Source organism: Labrus bergylta, chromosome 5, assembly GCF_963930695.1.
Source record: "Labrus bergylta chromosome 5, fLabBer1.1, whole genome shotgun sequence".
Taxonomy (NCBI): domain Eukaryota; kingdom Metazoa; phylum Chordata; class Actinopteri; order Labriformes; family Labridae; genus Labrus; species Labrus bergylta.
In genome coordinates this window covers 25,217,524-25,230,514 of record NC_089199.1, presented here as the reverse complement: position 1 = coordinate 25,230,514, position 12,991 = coordinate 25,217,524, and the positions used below count along the sequence as shown (strand labels likewise).

Here is a 12,991-nt window from a genome sequence, read left to right as displayed (position 1 = left end):
CAGCCAGCGAGAGATGTAGAGCAACTTTAACTCCCTCTGGTCCAGATGTGGTCATGTTTGGCTCCAAAAACAAAGAAACTGAGATGCCATAAAAAAAGCCCAACTTCAGGATGGAGATAAAAAAATGACATCTCCATCGCTACATCCACTTCCTATGGGCAATTTAAGGTGTTTAACCCTTTGCAGTCTGCAACACGAATGACACACCCATAAACACAGATGACACACCCATAAACACTGATGACACTGATGACACGTCCATAAACACTGATGACACTGATGACACGCCCATAAACACTGATGACACGCCCATAAACAACAACGACACGCCCATAAACACTGATGGCACGCCCATAAACACTGACGATACGCCCATAAACACTGATGACACGTCCATGAACACTGATGACACGCCCATAAACACAGACAATACGCCCATAAACACTGACGACAGGCCCATAAACACTGATGACACGCCCATAAACAACAACGACACGCCCATAAACACTGATGGCACGCCCATAAACACTGACGATACGCCCATAAACACTGATGACACGTCCATAAACACTGATGACACATCCATAAACACTGATGACATGCCCATAAACACAGACAATACGCCCATAAACACTGACGACAGGCCCATAAACACTGATGACACGCCCATAAACAACAACGACACGCCCATAAACACTGATGGCACGCCCATAAACACTGACGATACGCCCATAAACACTGATGACACGTCCATAAACACTGACGACACGTCCATAAACACTGATGACACGTCCATAAACACTGACGATACGCCCATAAACACTGATGACACGTCCATAAACACTGATGACACGTCCATAAACACTGATGACACGCCCATAAACACAGACAATACGCCCATAAACACTGACGACAGGCCCATAAACACTGATGACACGTCCATAAACACTGACGATAGGCCCATAAACAGTGACGACACGCCCATAAACACTGACGACACGCCCATAAACACTGACGACACGCCCATAAACACAGACGACACGCCCATAAACACTGACGACACGCCCATAAACACTGACGACACGCCCATAAACACTGACGACACGTCCATAAACACTGACGACACGCCCATAAACACAGACGACACGCCCATAAACACAGACGACACGCCCATAAACACAAAAACTGACTGAGAGCGCGATGAGACACAAACAGTGTAAGTGGAGGCTCTCTGCACTTCATGAGTACAATGTTCTGTGAGTTTTAGTCATTTAGTGTGATGCTCTGCAGGAACAGTAGTTTTCTCACAGACAGGCTGCCTTTGAAATCTTCCTGAGTTGACTTTGACACAGGTGAACCCTGATGGGTGGGAGGCAGAAAGCCTGTAAGAGGCAGGACATGACTTAAAGAAGACGCTGCAGTCCTAACGCAGTGTGCAGCAATGACAGACTTTACCTTTCTATCAACGCGACGTACAATTGGACATATTCTCAGTCAAAAGAAACGAGTGTTTCCTGTTACTTTATATAAACACAATCAACTCATATCTTCTCTCACAGGGAATTTTCAAGAATATTTTCCCGATATGAATGTGAGGAAGCTGGCTGGATAAAGTCCGGGTAGAGTAGTGTGAACAGTCAGTGCTCATGCAGCTCAACACCTGCAGACATGTCCAGGAGTTTTCTGCACGTTAATAAAAGAAAGTCTCCTGATTGGTGTAAACTCTCTCGATGTCACCCGATGCTCCGCCTCTGCTGCGGCGTTTAATCAGCTCTCTCTGTGATGGAGTGTAGCGATGGCCACGTTGACATCAGATATCCTGAGAGGTTTCCATGAAACGGTTTCAAATTCATTTCTCTGATCGTTTTCCAGGAAACCAATCCCCTCTCTCCATTTGCGTTTTGAAACATGTTTGGTGTTCGAGACATGTTTAAATATTGTTACAGATTAGGTTGTCAAAATGTCATTACTGCATGTCTTGAACAATCAAATCTAAAGTTTTTAATGATCATTAGTTTATGTTCTGAAACCTCTGATTTCTGTGTGCATGTCAGACATTGCAGAGACTGTGCAGAAGTGTTCCTGCAATCTTTATCATCAAAATCAAGAAACTACCCAATACCGGGTGTCTAGGACTTCTATTTGTGTTGCTGTGGTAACTGCTCAGTTACTGAAATAAATATGAATTGCCTGTCACTCTCTGTATAAGAATATGTATATTTCTGGTCCTTGGGGTTATTAGGTTACCCCAGACGGACCCACCAGGTCCCCCCGTCACCCCTGTCTGTGTTTTGCCCCCCGACACACACACAAACACACACAAACACACACACACAGACACACACACACATATACACACACACACACACACACACACACACACACACACACACACACATACACACACACCCTTCACTGTCTGCCCCCCGTGCCCCCTGACATCCTATTCATTTTCATTTTCTGACTGCATGAACACACGTCAGCCTGCTGCATCCACAAATCATCCACCAACTGTGTGTGTGTGTGTGTGTGTGTGTGTGTGTGTGTGTGTGTGTGTGTGTGTGTGTCTGTGTGCGTGTGTGTGTGTATGTGTGTCTGTGTGCGTGTGTGTGTGTGTGTGTGTGTGTGTGTGTGTGTGTGTGTGTATGTGTGTCTGTGTGCGTATGTGTGAGTCTGTGTGTGTGTGTGCCAGAGACTGATGTGCAGCGGCAGTAAATGAATTGAATCTGTCACTTAATAAAATGACTCAGTGATAAATGTATGAAGTGATGAGATGAAGTTTAGTTTAGGTGGTTTCCTTAAGCAGAGCGGAGCCGATTTGGATTTACTGTTTAATACCTCTAAGTGTTTTAAATTGTTCTTAATCTTACAAAAAGAAAGTTGTTTTGTCAGGAGGCTATAGACTAATCTTTATTAGGAAAATACAACTTACCTTTTGGTGTTCCTCTGGGAAGCTACCTAGATTCTCTTCTGTTTACATGCAGTCTGCTGTATTTTAACTTCTTTTAGGGTGACTTGCATAATACGTTACTCTAGTCCAACTAGTCTGACTTCCTGGTGTGCACAAACATCCCAAATTATCACGCAATCTTTCAGTCAATCATGTTTGTTTTAAAAAATAAATAATAATGTGCGCTACATCATGTAGTTTGGCTTCTACTGCCGCCTATTGGCAGGATTAATCGAAACGAGTTAGTCTTTTAATACTGTATATCAGTGTAGGGTTATGTTGAAAACATTCTAGGGTGGCCATTTTGAGAACAGGAAGTGGTTTGAATGATGCAGTGTCAATAGAATGTTCAAATATTACCAGAATCAAAGGAATTCCAGAACTCTGGACCATCAAAGGCATTTTGAATCTGTCTGAGACAACCACAGCTCACTGAACCAGTCTGAGGCAACCACAGCTCACTGAACCAGTCTGACGCAACCACAGCTCACTGAACCAGTCTGAGACAACCACAGCTCACTGAACCAGTCTGAGACAACCACAGCTCACAGAACCAGTCTGAGATACAACATTGTTAAAGACACACTGATTTTACTAAGAACAGTCATGGTGAACTACAGATCCCAGAGTAGTAAAGATTCATCGAAGAACGGTGCTGAGGAGAAGGAGCAGAAGGAGATGGAGGTGCTCCGAAAGGAAGTGGAGCGCCAAACGTTAAGGGCTGACGGCCTCCAGAAAGAGCTGGAGGAAGTCAGGAATGAGCTTTTGAGAACAAGCAACAAGAACCAACAAAGAGTTGAGAGCCTGACTGCAGAGAACAAGACTCTGGAGCAGGCGATGAAGACCTTAGAGGAAGAGACCTTCAGCCTGGACATGCTAAACTCAAAGCAGCTGGAGTCTTTGAAGATCCAGCTGCAAGACAAAACCAACAGCTGTCTTGATCTATCCAACAAACTTGTGTTGCAGGAGGATGCTAACCTGACTCTGCAGAAGAAGGTGGAGGACCTCCAACAAGAAATGGATGTCAAAGTGTTGGTGGCTGACGACCTCCAGAAAGAGCTGGAGGAGGTCAGGAATCAGCATTTTGAGAGCACCAACAAGGACTGGATGCTCATTGAGAGGCTGACTGAAGAGAATGACTCCCTGGAGCAGGCGATGAAGACCTTAGAGGAAGAGATCTTCAGCCTGGACATGCTAAACTCAAAGCAGCTGGAGTCTTTGAAGATCCAGCTGCAAGACAAAACCAACAGCTGTCTTGATCTATCCAACAAACTTATGTTGCAGGAGGATGCTAACCTGACTCTGCAGAAGAAGGTGGAGGACCTCCAACAAGAAATGGATGTCAAAGTGTTGGTGGCTGACGACCTCCAGAAAGAGCTGGAGGAGGTCAGGAATCAGCATTTTGAGAGCACCAACAAGGACTGGATGCTCATAGAGAGGCTGACTGAAGAGAATGACTCCCTGGAGCAGGCGATGAAGACCTTAGAGGAAGAGATCTTCAGCCTGGACATGCTAAACTCAAAGCAGCTGGAGTCTTTGAAGATCCAGCTGCAAGACAAAACCAACAGCTGTCTTGATCTATCCAACAAACTTATGTTGCAGGAGGATGCTAACCTGACTCTGCAGAAGAAGGTGGAGGACCTCCAACAAGAAATGGATGTCAAAGTGTTGGTGGCTGACGACCTCCAGAAAGAGCTGGAGGAGGTCAGGAATCAGCATTTTGAGAGCACCAACAAGGACTGGATGCTCATTGAGAGGCTGACTGAAGAGAATGACTCCCTGGAGCAGGCGATGAAGACCTTAGAGGAAGAGATCTTCAGCCTGGACATGCTAAACTCAAAGCAGCTGGAGTCTTTGAAGATCCAGCTGCAAGACAAAACCAACAGCTGTCTTGATCTGTCCAACAAACTTATGTTGCAGGAGGATGCTAACCTGACTCTGCAGAAGAAGGTGGAGGACCTCCAACAAGAAATGGATGTCAAAGTGTTGGTGGCTGACGACCTCCAGAAAGAGCTGGAGGAGGTCAGGAATCAGCATTTTGAGAGCACCAACAAGGACTGGATGCTCATTGAGAGGCTGACTGAAGAGAATGACTCCCTGGAGCAGGGGATGGGGGCCATGAAGACAGAGGCCATGCTGATTGAAGAGCAGCTGGAAAGTTTAGAGATCCAGCTGCAAGACAGGACAAGCAGCTGTCTAGAGCTGGCCTCAAAACTGTCAGCACAGGAGGAAGAAAGTTATGCTGTGCAGAAGGGGGTGGAGGAGCTCCTGACGGAAGTGGAGTGGCAAATAGTGAGGGCTGACCTCCTGCAGAAAGAGCTGGAGGAAACCAGGCAGCAATCACACTGGGACTCCCTTCCAGAGGACAACCGCCTGGTTAGCAGCACGGAGGAGATCTCTCCATGGAGGAAGTTCAAGAAGTTCATGACTCCAGACCGGTGGCGTGAATTAAAGCATCTGAAGAAGCTGGACCAGTAATGACAATCCCCCCCCCCTCTAGTCCCAAACAATCACACAGACTGTAACACACAAGCAGACTCAGGGGGGACATGTGAAACCCTGACTGACAGAAGCTGAAAGGGATCTGTCAGTCAGGACTTCATATGTTCTCAAAGTGTCTGCGTGGGTTTTTCTCCGGGATGCTCCGGTTTTATCCCACACTCAAAAATTTGGACATAATTTTAAAATTAGGATCAACACAAATAAATTCATGAATTAAACATTCTTTATGCATTGTTGGATTTCTGTCGAGCATTTAATAAGTATCTCTCATTCTGTTTATTATGGTGTGATAATATCAAACAAGACGTTTGCTGATGATGTTTCAACAGATAAATATTAAAGTATAAACATTGATTAGAACATAACTAATCACATTGAAGATGTTTAAATCATGTGCTGTTTTATGGGCCCTCGATGTGTCTTCTCGGCATCAGTCCATCTCCTAGGGTACATCAATGTTTAACAGCACATCATGTGCAGCGGCAGTAAATGAATTGAATCTGTCACTTAATAAAATGACTCAGTGATAAATGTATGAAGTGATGAGATGAAGTTTAGTTTAGGTGGTTTCCTTAAGCAGAGCGGGGCCGATTTGGATTTACTGTTTAATACCTCTAAGTGTTTTAAATTGTTCTTAATCTTACAAAAAGAAAGTTGTTTTGTCAGGAGGCTATAGACTAATCTTTATCAGGAAAATACAACTTACCTTTTGGTGTTCCTCTGGGAAGCTACCTAGATTCTCTTCTGTTTACATGCAGTCTGCTGTATTTTAACTTCTTTTAGGGTGACTTGCATAATACGTTACTCTAGTCCAACTAGTCTGACTTCCTGGTGTGCACAAACATCCCAAATTATCACGCAATCTTTCAGTCAATCATGTTTGTTTTAAAAAATAAATAATAATGTGCGCTACATCATGTAGTTTGGCTTCTACTGCCGCCTATTGGCAGGATTAATCGAAACGAGTTAGTCTTTTAATACTGTATATCAGTGTAGGGTTATGTTGAAAACATTCTAGGGTGGCCATTTTGACAACAGGAAGTGGTTTGAATGATGCAGTGTCAATAGAATGTTCAAATATTACCAGAATCAAAGGAATTCCAGAACTCTGGACCATCAAAGACATTTTGAATCTGTCTGAGACAACCACAGCTCACTGAACCAGTCTGAGGCAACCACAGCTCACTGAACCAGTCTGACGCAACCACAGCTCACTGAACCAGTCTGACGCAACCACAGCTCACTGAACCAGTCTGAGACAACCACAGCTCACAGAACCAGTCTGAGATACAACATTGTTAAAGACACACTGATTTTACTAAGAACAGTCATGGTGAACTACAGATCCCAGAGTAGTAAAGATTCATCGAAGAACGGTGCTGAGGAGAAGGAGCAGAAGGAGATGGAGGTGCTCCGAAAGGAAGTGGAGCGCCAAACGTTAAGGGCTGACGGCCTCCAGAAAGAGCTGGAGGAAGTCAGGAATGAGCTTTTGAGAACAAGCAACAAGAACCAACAAAGAGTTGAGAGCCTGACTGCAGAGAACAAGACTCTGGAGCAGGCGATGAAGACCTTAGAGGAAGAGATCTTCAGCCTGGACATGCTAAACTCAAAGCAGCTGGAGTCTTTGAAGATCCAGCTGCAAGACAAAACCAACAGCTGTCTTGATCTGTCCAACAAACTTATGTTGCAGGAGGATGCTAACCTGACTCTGCAGAAGAAGGTGGAGGACCTCCAACAAGAAATGGATGTCAAAGTGTTGGTGGCTGACGACCTCCAGAAAGAGCTGGAGGAGGTCAGGAATCAGCATTTTGAGAGCACCAACAAGGACTGGATGCTCATTGAGAGGCTGACTGAAGAGAATGACTCCCTGGAGCAGGGGATGGGGGCCATGAAGACAGAGGCCATGCTGATTGAAGAGCAGCTGGAAAGTTTAGAGATCCAGCTGCAAGACAGGACAAGCAGCTGTCTAGAGCTGGCCTCAAAACTGTCAGCACAGGAGGAAGAAAGTTATGCTGTGCAGAAGGTGGTGGAGGAGCTCCTGACGGAAGTGGAGTGGCAAATAGTGAGGGCTGACCTCCTGCAGAAAGAGCTGGAGGAAACCAGACAGCAATCACACTGGGACTCCCTTCCAGAGGACAACCGCCTGGTTAGCAGCACGGAGGAGATCTCTCCATGGAGGAAGTTCAAGAAGTTCATGACTCCAGACCGGTGGCGTGAATTAAAGCATCTGAAGAAGCTGGACCAGTAATGACAATCCCCCCCCCCTCTAGTCCCAAACAATCACACAGACTGTAACACACAAGCAGACTCAGGGGGGACATGTGAAACCCTGACTGACAGAAGCTGAAAGGGATCTGTCAGTCAGGACTTCATATGTTCTCAAAGTGTCTGCGTGGGTTTTTCTCCAGGATGCTCCGGTTTTATCCCACACTCAAAAATTTGGACATAATTTTAAAATTAGGATCAACACAAATAAATTCATGAATTAAACATTCTTTATGCATTGTTGGATTTCTGTCGAGCATTTAATAAGTATCTCTCATTCTGTTTATTATGGTGTGATAATATCAAACAAGACGTTTGCTGATGATGTTTCAACAGATAAATATTAAAGTATAAACATTGATTAGAACATAACTAATCACATTGAAGATGTTTAAATCATGTGCTGTTTTATGGGCCCTCGATGTGTCTTCTCGGCATCAGTCCATCTCCTAGGGTACATCAATGTTTAACAGCACATCATGTGCAGCGGCAGTAAATGAATTGAATCTGTCACTTAATAAAATGACTCAGTGATAAATGTATGAAGTGATGAGATGAAGTTTAGTTTAGGTGGTTTCCTTAAGCAGAGCGGGGCCGATTTGGATTTACTGTTTAATACCTCTAAGTGTTTTAAATTGTTCTTAATCTTACAAAAAGAAAGTTGTTTTGTCAGGAGGCTATAGACTAATCTTTATCAGGAAAATACAACTTACCTTTTGGTGTTCCTCTGGGAAGCTACCTAGATTCTCTTCTGTTTACATGCAGTCTGCTGTATTTTAACTTCTTTTAGGGTGACTTGCATAATACGTTACTCTAGTCCAACTAGTCTGACTTCCTGGTGTGCACAAACATCCCAAATTATCACGCAATCTTTCAGTCAATCATGTTTGTTTTAAAAAATAAATAATAATGTGCGCTACATCATGTAGTTTGGCTTCTACTGCCGCCTATTGGCAGGATTAATCGAAACGAGTTAGTCTTTTAATACTGTATATCAGTGTAGGGTTATGTTGAAAACATTCTAGGGTGGCCATTTTGACAACAGGAAGTGGTTTGAATGATGCAGTGTCAATAGAATGTTCAAATATTACCAGAATCAAAGGAATTCCAGAACTCTGGACCATCAAAGACATTTTGAATCTGTCTGAGACAACCACAGCTCACTGAACCAGTCTGAGGCAACCACAGCTCACTGAACCAGTCTGAGGCAACCACAGCTCACTGAACCAGTCTGAGACAACCACAGCTCACAGAACCAGTCTGAGATACAACATTGTTAAAGACACACTGATTTTACTAAGAACAGTCATGGTGAACTACAGATCCCAGAGTAGTAAAGATTCATCGAAGAACGGTGCTGAGGAGAAGGAGCAGAAGGAGATGGAGGTGCTCCGAAAGGAAGTGGAGCGCCAAACGTTAAGGGCTGACGGCCTCCAGAAAGAGCTGGAGGAAGTCAGGAATGAGCTTTTGAGAACAAGCAACAAGAACCAACAAAGAGTTGAGAGCCTGACTGCAGAGAACAAGACTCTGGAGCAGGCGATGAAGACCTTAGAGGAAGAGATCTTCAGCCTGGACATGCTAAACTCAAAGCAGCTGGAGTCTTTGAAGATCCAGCTGCAAGACAAAACCAACAGCTGTCTTGATCTATCCAACAAACTTGTGTTGCAGGAGGATGCTAACCTGACTCTGCAGAAGAAGGTGGAGGACCTCCGACAAGAAATGGATGTCAAAGTGTTGGTGGCTGACGACCTCCAGAAAGAGCTGGAGGAGGTCAGGAATCAGCATTTTGAGAGCACCAACAAGGACTGGATGCTCATTGAGAGGCTGACTGAAGAGAATGACTCCCTGGAGCAGGCGATGAAGACCTTAGAGGAAGAGATCTTCAGCCTGGACATGCTAAACTCAAAGCAGCTGGAGTCTTTGAAGATCCAGCTGCAAGACAAAACCAACAGCTGTCTTGATCTGTCCAACAAACTTATGTTGCAGGAGGATGCTAACCTGACTCTGCAGAAGAAGGTGGAGGACCTCCAACAAGAAATGGATGTCAAAGTGTTGGTGGCTGACGACCTCCAGAAAGAGCTGGAGGAGGTCAGGAATCAGCATTTTGAGAGCACCAACAAGGACTGGATGCTCATTGAGAGGCTGACTGAAGAGAATGACTCCCTGGAGCAGGCGATGAAGACCTTAGAGGAAGAGATCTTCAGCCTGGACATGCTAAACTCAAAGCAGCTGGAGTCTTTGAAGATCCAGCTGCAAGACAAAACCAACAGCTGTCTTGATCTGTCCAACAAACTTATGTTGCAGGAGGATGCTAACCTGACTCTGCAGAAGAAGGTGGAGGACCTCCAACAAGAAATGGATGTCAAAGTGTTGGTGGCTGACGACCTCCAGAAAGAGCTGGAGGAGGTCAGGAATCAGCATTTTGAGAGCACCAACAAGGACTGGATGCTCATTGAGAGGCTGACTGAAGAGAATGACTCCCTGGAGCAGGGGATGGGGGCCATGAAGACAGAGGCCATGCTGATTGAAGAGCAGCTGGAAAGTTTAGAGATCCAGCTGCAAGACAGGACAAGCAGCTGTCTAGAGCTGGCCTCAAAACTGTCAGCACAGGAGGAAGAAAGTTATGCTGTGCAGAAGGGGGTGGAGGAGCTCCTGACGGAAGTAGAGTGGCAAATAGTGAGGGCTGACCTCCTGCAGAAAGAGCTGGAGGAAACCAGGCAGCAATCACACTGGGACTCCCTTCCAGAGGACAACCGCCTGGTTAGCAGCACGGAGGAGATCTCTCCATGGAGGAAGTTCAAGAAGTTCATGACTCCAGACCGGTGGCGTGAATTAAAGCATCTGAAGAAGCTGGACCAGTAATGACAATCCCCCCCCCCCCCCCTAGTCCCAAACAATCACACAGACTGTAACACACAAGCAGACTCAGGGGGGACATGTGAAACCCTGACTGACAGAAGCTGAAAGGGATCTGTCAGTCAGGACTTCATATGTTCTCAAAGTGTCTGCGTGGGTTTTTCTCCGGGATGCTCCGGTTTTATCCCACACTCAAAAATTTGGACATAATTTTAAAATTAGGATCAACACAAATAAATTCATGAATTAAACATTCTTTATGCATTGTTGGATTTCTGTCGAGCATTTAATAAGTATCTCTCATTCTGTTTATTATGGTGTGATAATATCAAACAAGACGTTTGCTGATGATGTTTCAACAGATAAATATTAAAGTATAAACATTGATTAGAACATAACTAATCACATTGAAGATGTTTAAATCATGTGCTGTTTTATGGGCCCTCGATGTGTCTTCTCGGCATCAGTCCATCTCCTAGGGTACATCAATGTTTAACAGCACATCATGTGCAGCGGCAGTAAATGAATTGAATCTGTCACTTAATAAAATGACTCAGTGATAAATGTATGAAGTGATGAGATGAAGTTTAGTTTAGGTGGTTTCCTTAAGCAGAGCGGGGCCGATTTGGATTTACTGTTTAATACCTCTAAGTGTTTTAAATTGTTCTTAATCTTACAAAAAGAAAGTTGTTTTGTCAGGAGGCTATAGACTAATCTTTATCAGGAAAATACAAGTTACTTTTTGGTGTTCCTCTGGGAAGCTACCTAGATTCTCTTCTGTTTACATGCAGTCTGCTGTATTTTAACTTCTTTTAGGGTGACTTGCATAATACGTTACTCTAGTCCACCTAGTCTGACTTCCTGGTGTGCACAAACATCCCAAATTATCACGCAATCTTTCAGTCAATCATGTTTGTTTTAAAAAATAAATAATAATGTGCGCTACATCATGTAGTTTGGCTTCTACTGCCGCCTATTGGCAGGATTAATCGAAACGAGTTAGTCTTTTAATACTGTATATCAGTGTAGGGTTATGTTGAAAACATTCTAGGGTGGCCATTTTGAGAACAGGAAGTGGTTTGAATGATGCAGTGTCAATAGAATGTTCAAATATTACCAGAATCAAAGGAATTCCAGAACTCTGGACCATCAAAGACATTTTGAATCTGTCTGAGACAACCACAGCTCACTGAACCAGTCTGAGGCAACCACAGCTCACTGAACCAGTCTGACGCAACCACAGCTCACAGAACCAGTCTGAGATACAACATTGTTAAAGACACACTGATTTTACTAAGAACAGTCATGGTGAACTACAGATCCCAGAGTAGTAAAGATTCATCGAAGAACGGTGCTGAGGAGAAGGAGCAGAAGGAGATGGAGGTGCTCCGAAAGGAAGTGGAGCGCCAAACGTTAAGGGCTGACGGCCTCCAGAAAGAGCTGGAGGAAGTCAGGAATGAGCTTTTGAGAACAAGCAACAAGAACCAACAAAGAGTTGAGAGCCTGACTACAGAGAACAAGACTCTGGAGCAGGCGATGAAGACCTTAGAGGAAGAGATCTTCAGCCTGGACATGCTAAACTCAAAGCAGCTGGAGTCTTTGAAGATCCAGCTGCAAGACAAAACCAACAGCTGTCTTGATCTATCCAACAAACTTGTGTTGCAGGAGGATGCTAACCTGACTCTGCAGAAGAAGGTGGAGGACCTCCGACAAGAAATGGATGTCAAAGTGTTGGTGGCTGACGACCTCCAGAAAGAGCTGGAGGAGGTCAGGAATCAGCATTTTGAGAGCACCAACAAGGACTGGATGCTCATTGAGAGGCTGACTGAAGAGAATGACTCCCTGGAGCAAGCGATGAAGACCTTAGAGGAAGAGATCTTCAGCCTGGACATGCAAAACTCAAAGCAGCTGGAGTCTTTGAAGATCCAGCTGCGAGACAAAACCAACAGCTGTCTTGATCTGTCCAACAAACTTATGTTGCAGGAGGATGCTAACCTGACTCTGCAGAAGAAGGTGGAGGACCTCCAACAAGAAATGGATGTCAAAGTGTTGGTGGCTGACGACCTCCAGAAAGAGCTGGAGGAGGTCAGGAATCAGCATTTTGAGAGCACCAACAAGGACTGGATGCTCATTGAGAGGCTGACTGAAGAGAATGACTCCCTGGAGCAGGCGATGAAGACCTTAGAGGAAGAGATCTTCAGCCTGGACATGCTAAACTCAAAGCAGCTGGAGTCTTTGAAGATCCAGCTGCAAGACAAAACCAACAGCTGTCTTGATCTGTCCAACAAACTTATGTTGCAGGAGGATGCTAACCTGACTCTGCAGAAGAAGGTGGAGGACCTCCAACAAGAAATGGATGTCAAAGTGTTGGTGGCTGACGACCTCCAGAAAGAGCTGGAGGAGGTCAGGAATCAGCAT

At 44.7% G+C, this 12,991-nt stretch overlaps 1 protein-coding gene across 1 annotated transcript; it reads left to right on the top strand.

Annotated features, from left to right (window-relative positions):
• Positions 1 to 6,782: 6,782 nt before the first annotated feature.
• LOC136179273 (tropomyosin-like) lies at positions 6,783 to 7,700 on the top strand. The gene has a single exon (XM_065955311.1). It carries the CDS (start codon positions 6,783 to 6,785, stop codon positions 7,698 to 7,700), a length of 918 nt encoding a protein of 305 aa, XP_065811383.1.
• The last annotated feature ends 5,291 nt before the right edge of the window (positions 7,701 to 12,991 follow it).

What these genes read in the sequence shown, in the direction of transcription:
- LOC136179273 (XM_065955311.1), top strand. Translation starts at nt 6,783, where the DNA reads ATGGTGAACTACAGATCCCAGAGTAGTAAAGATTCATCGAAGAACGGT.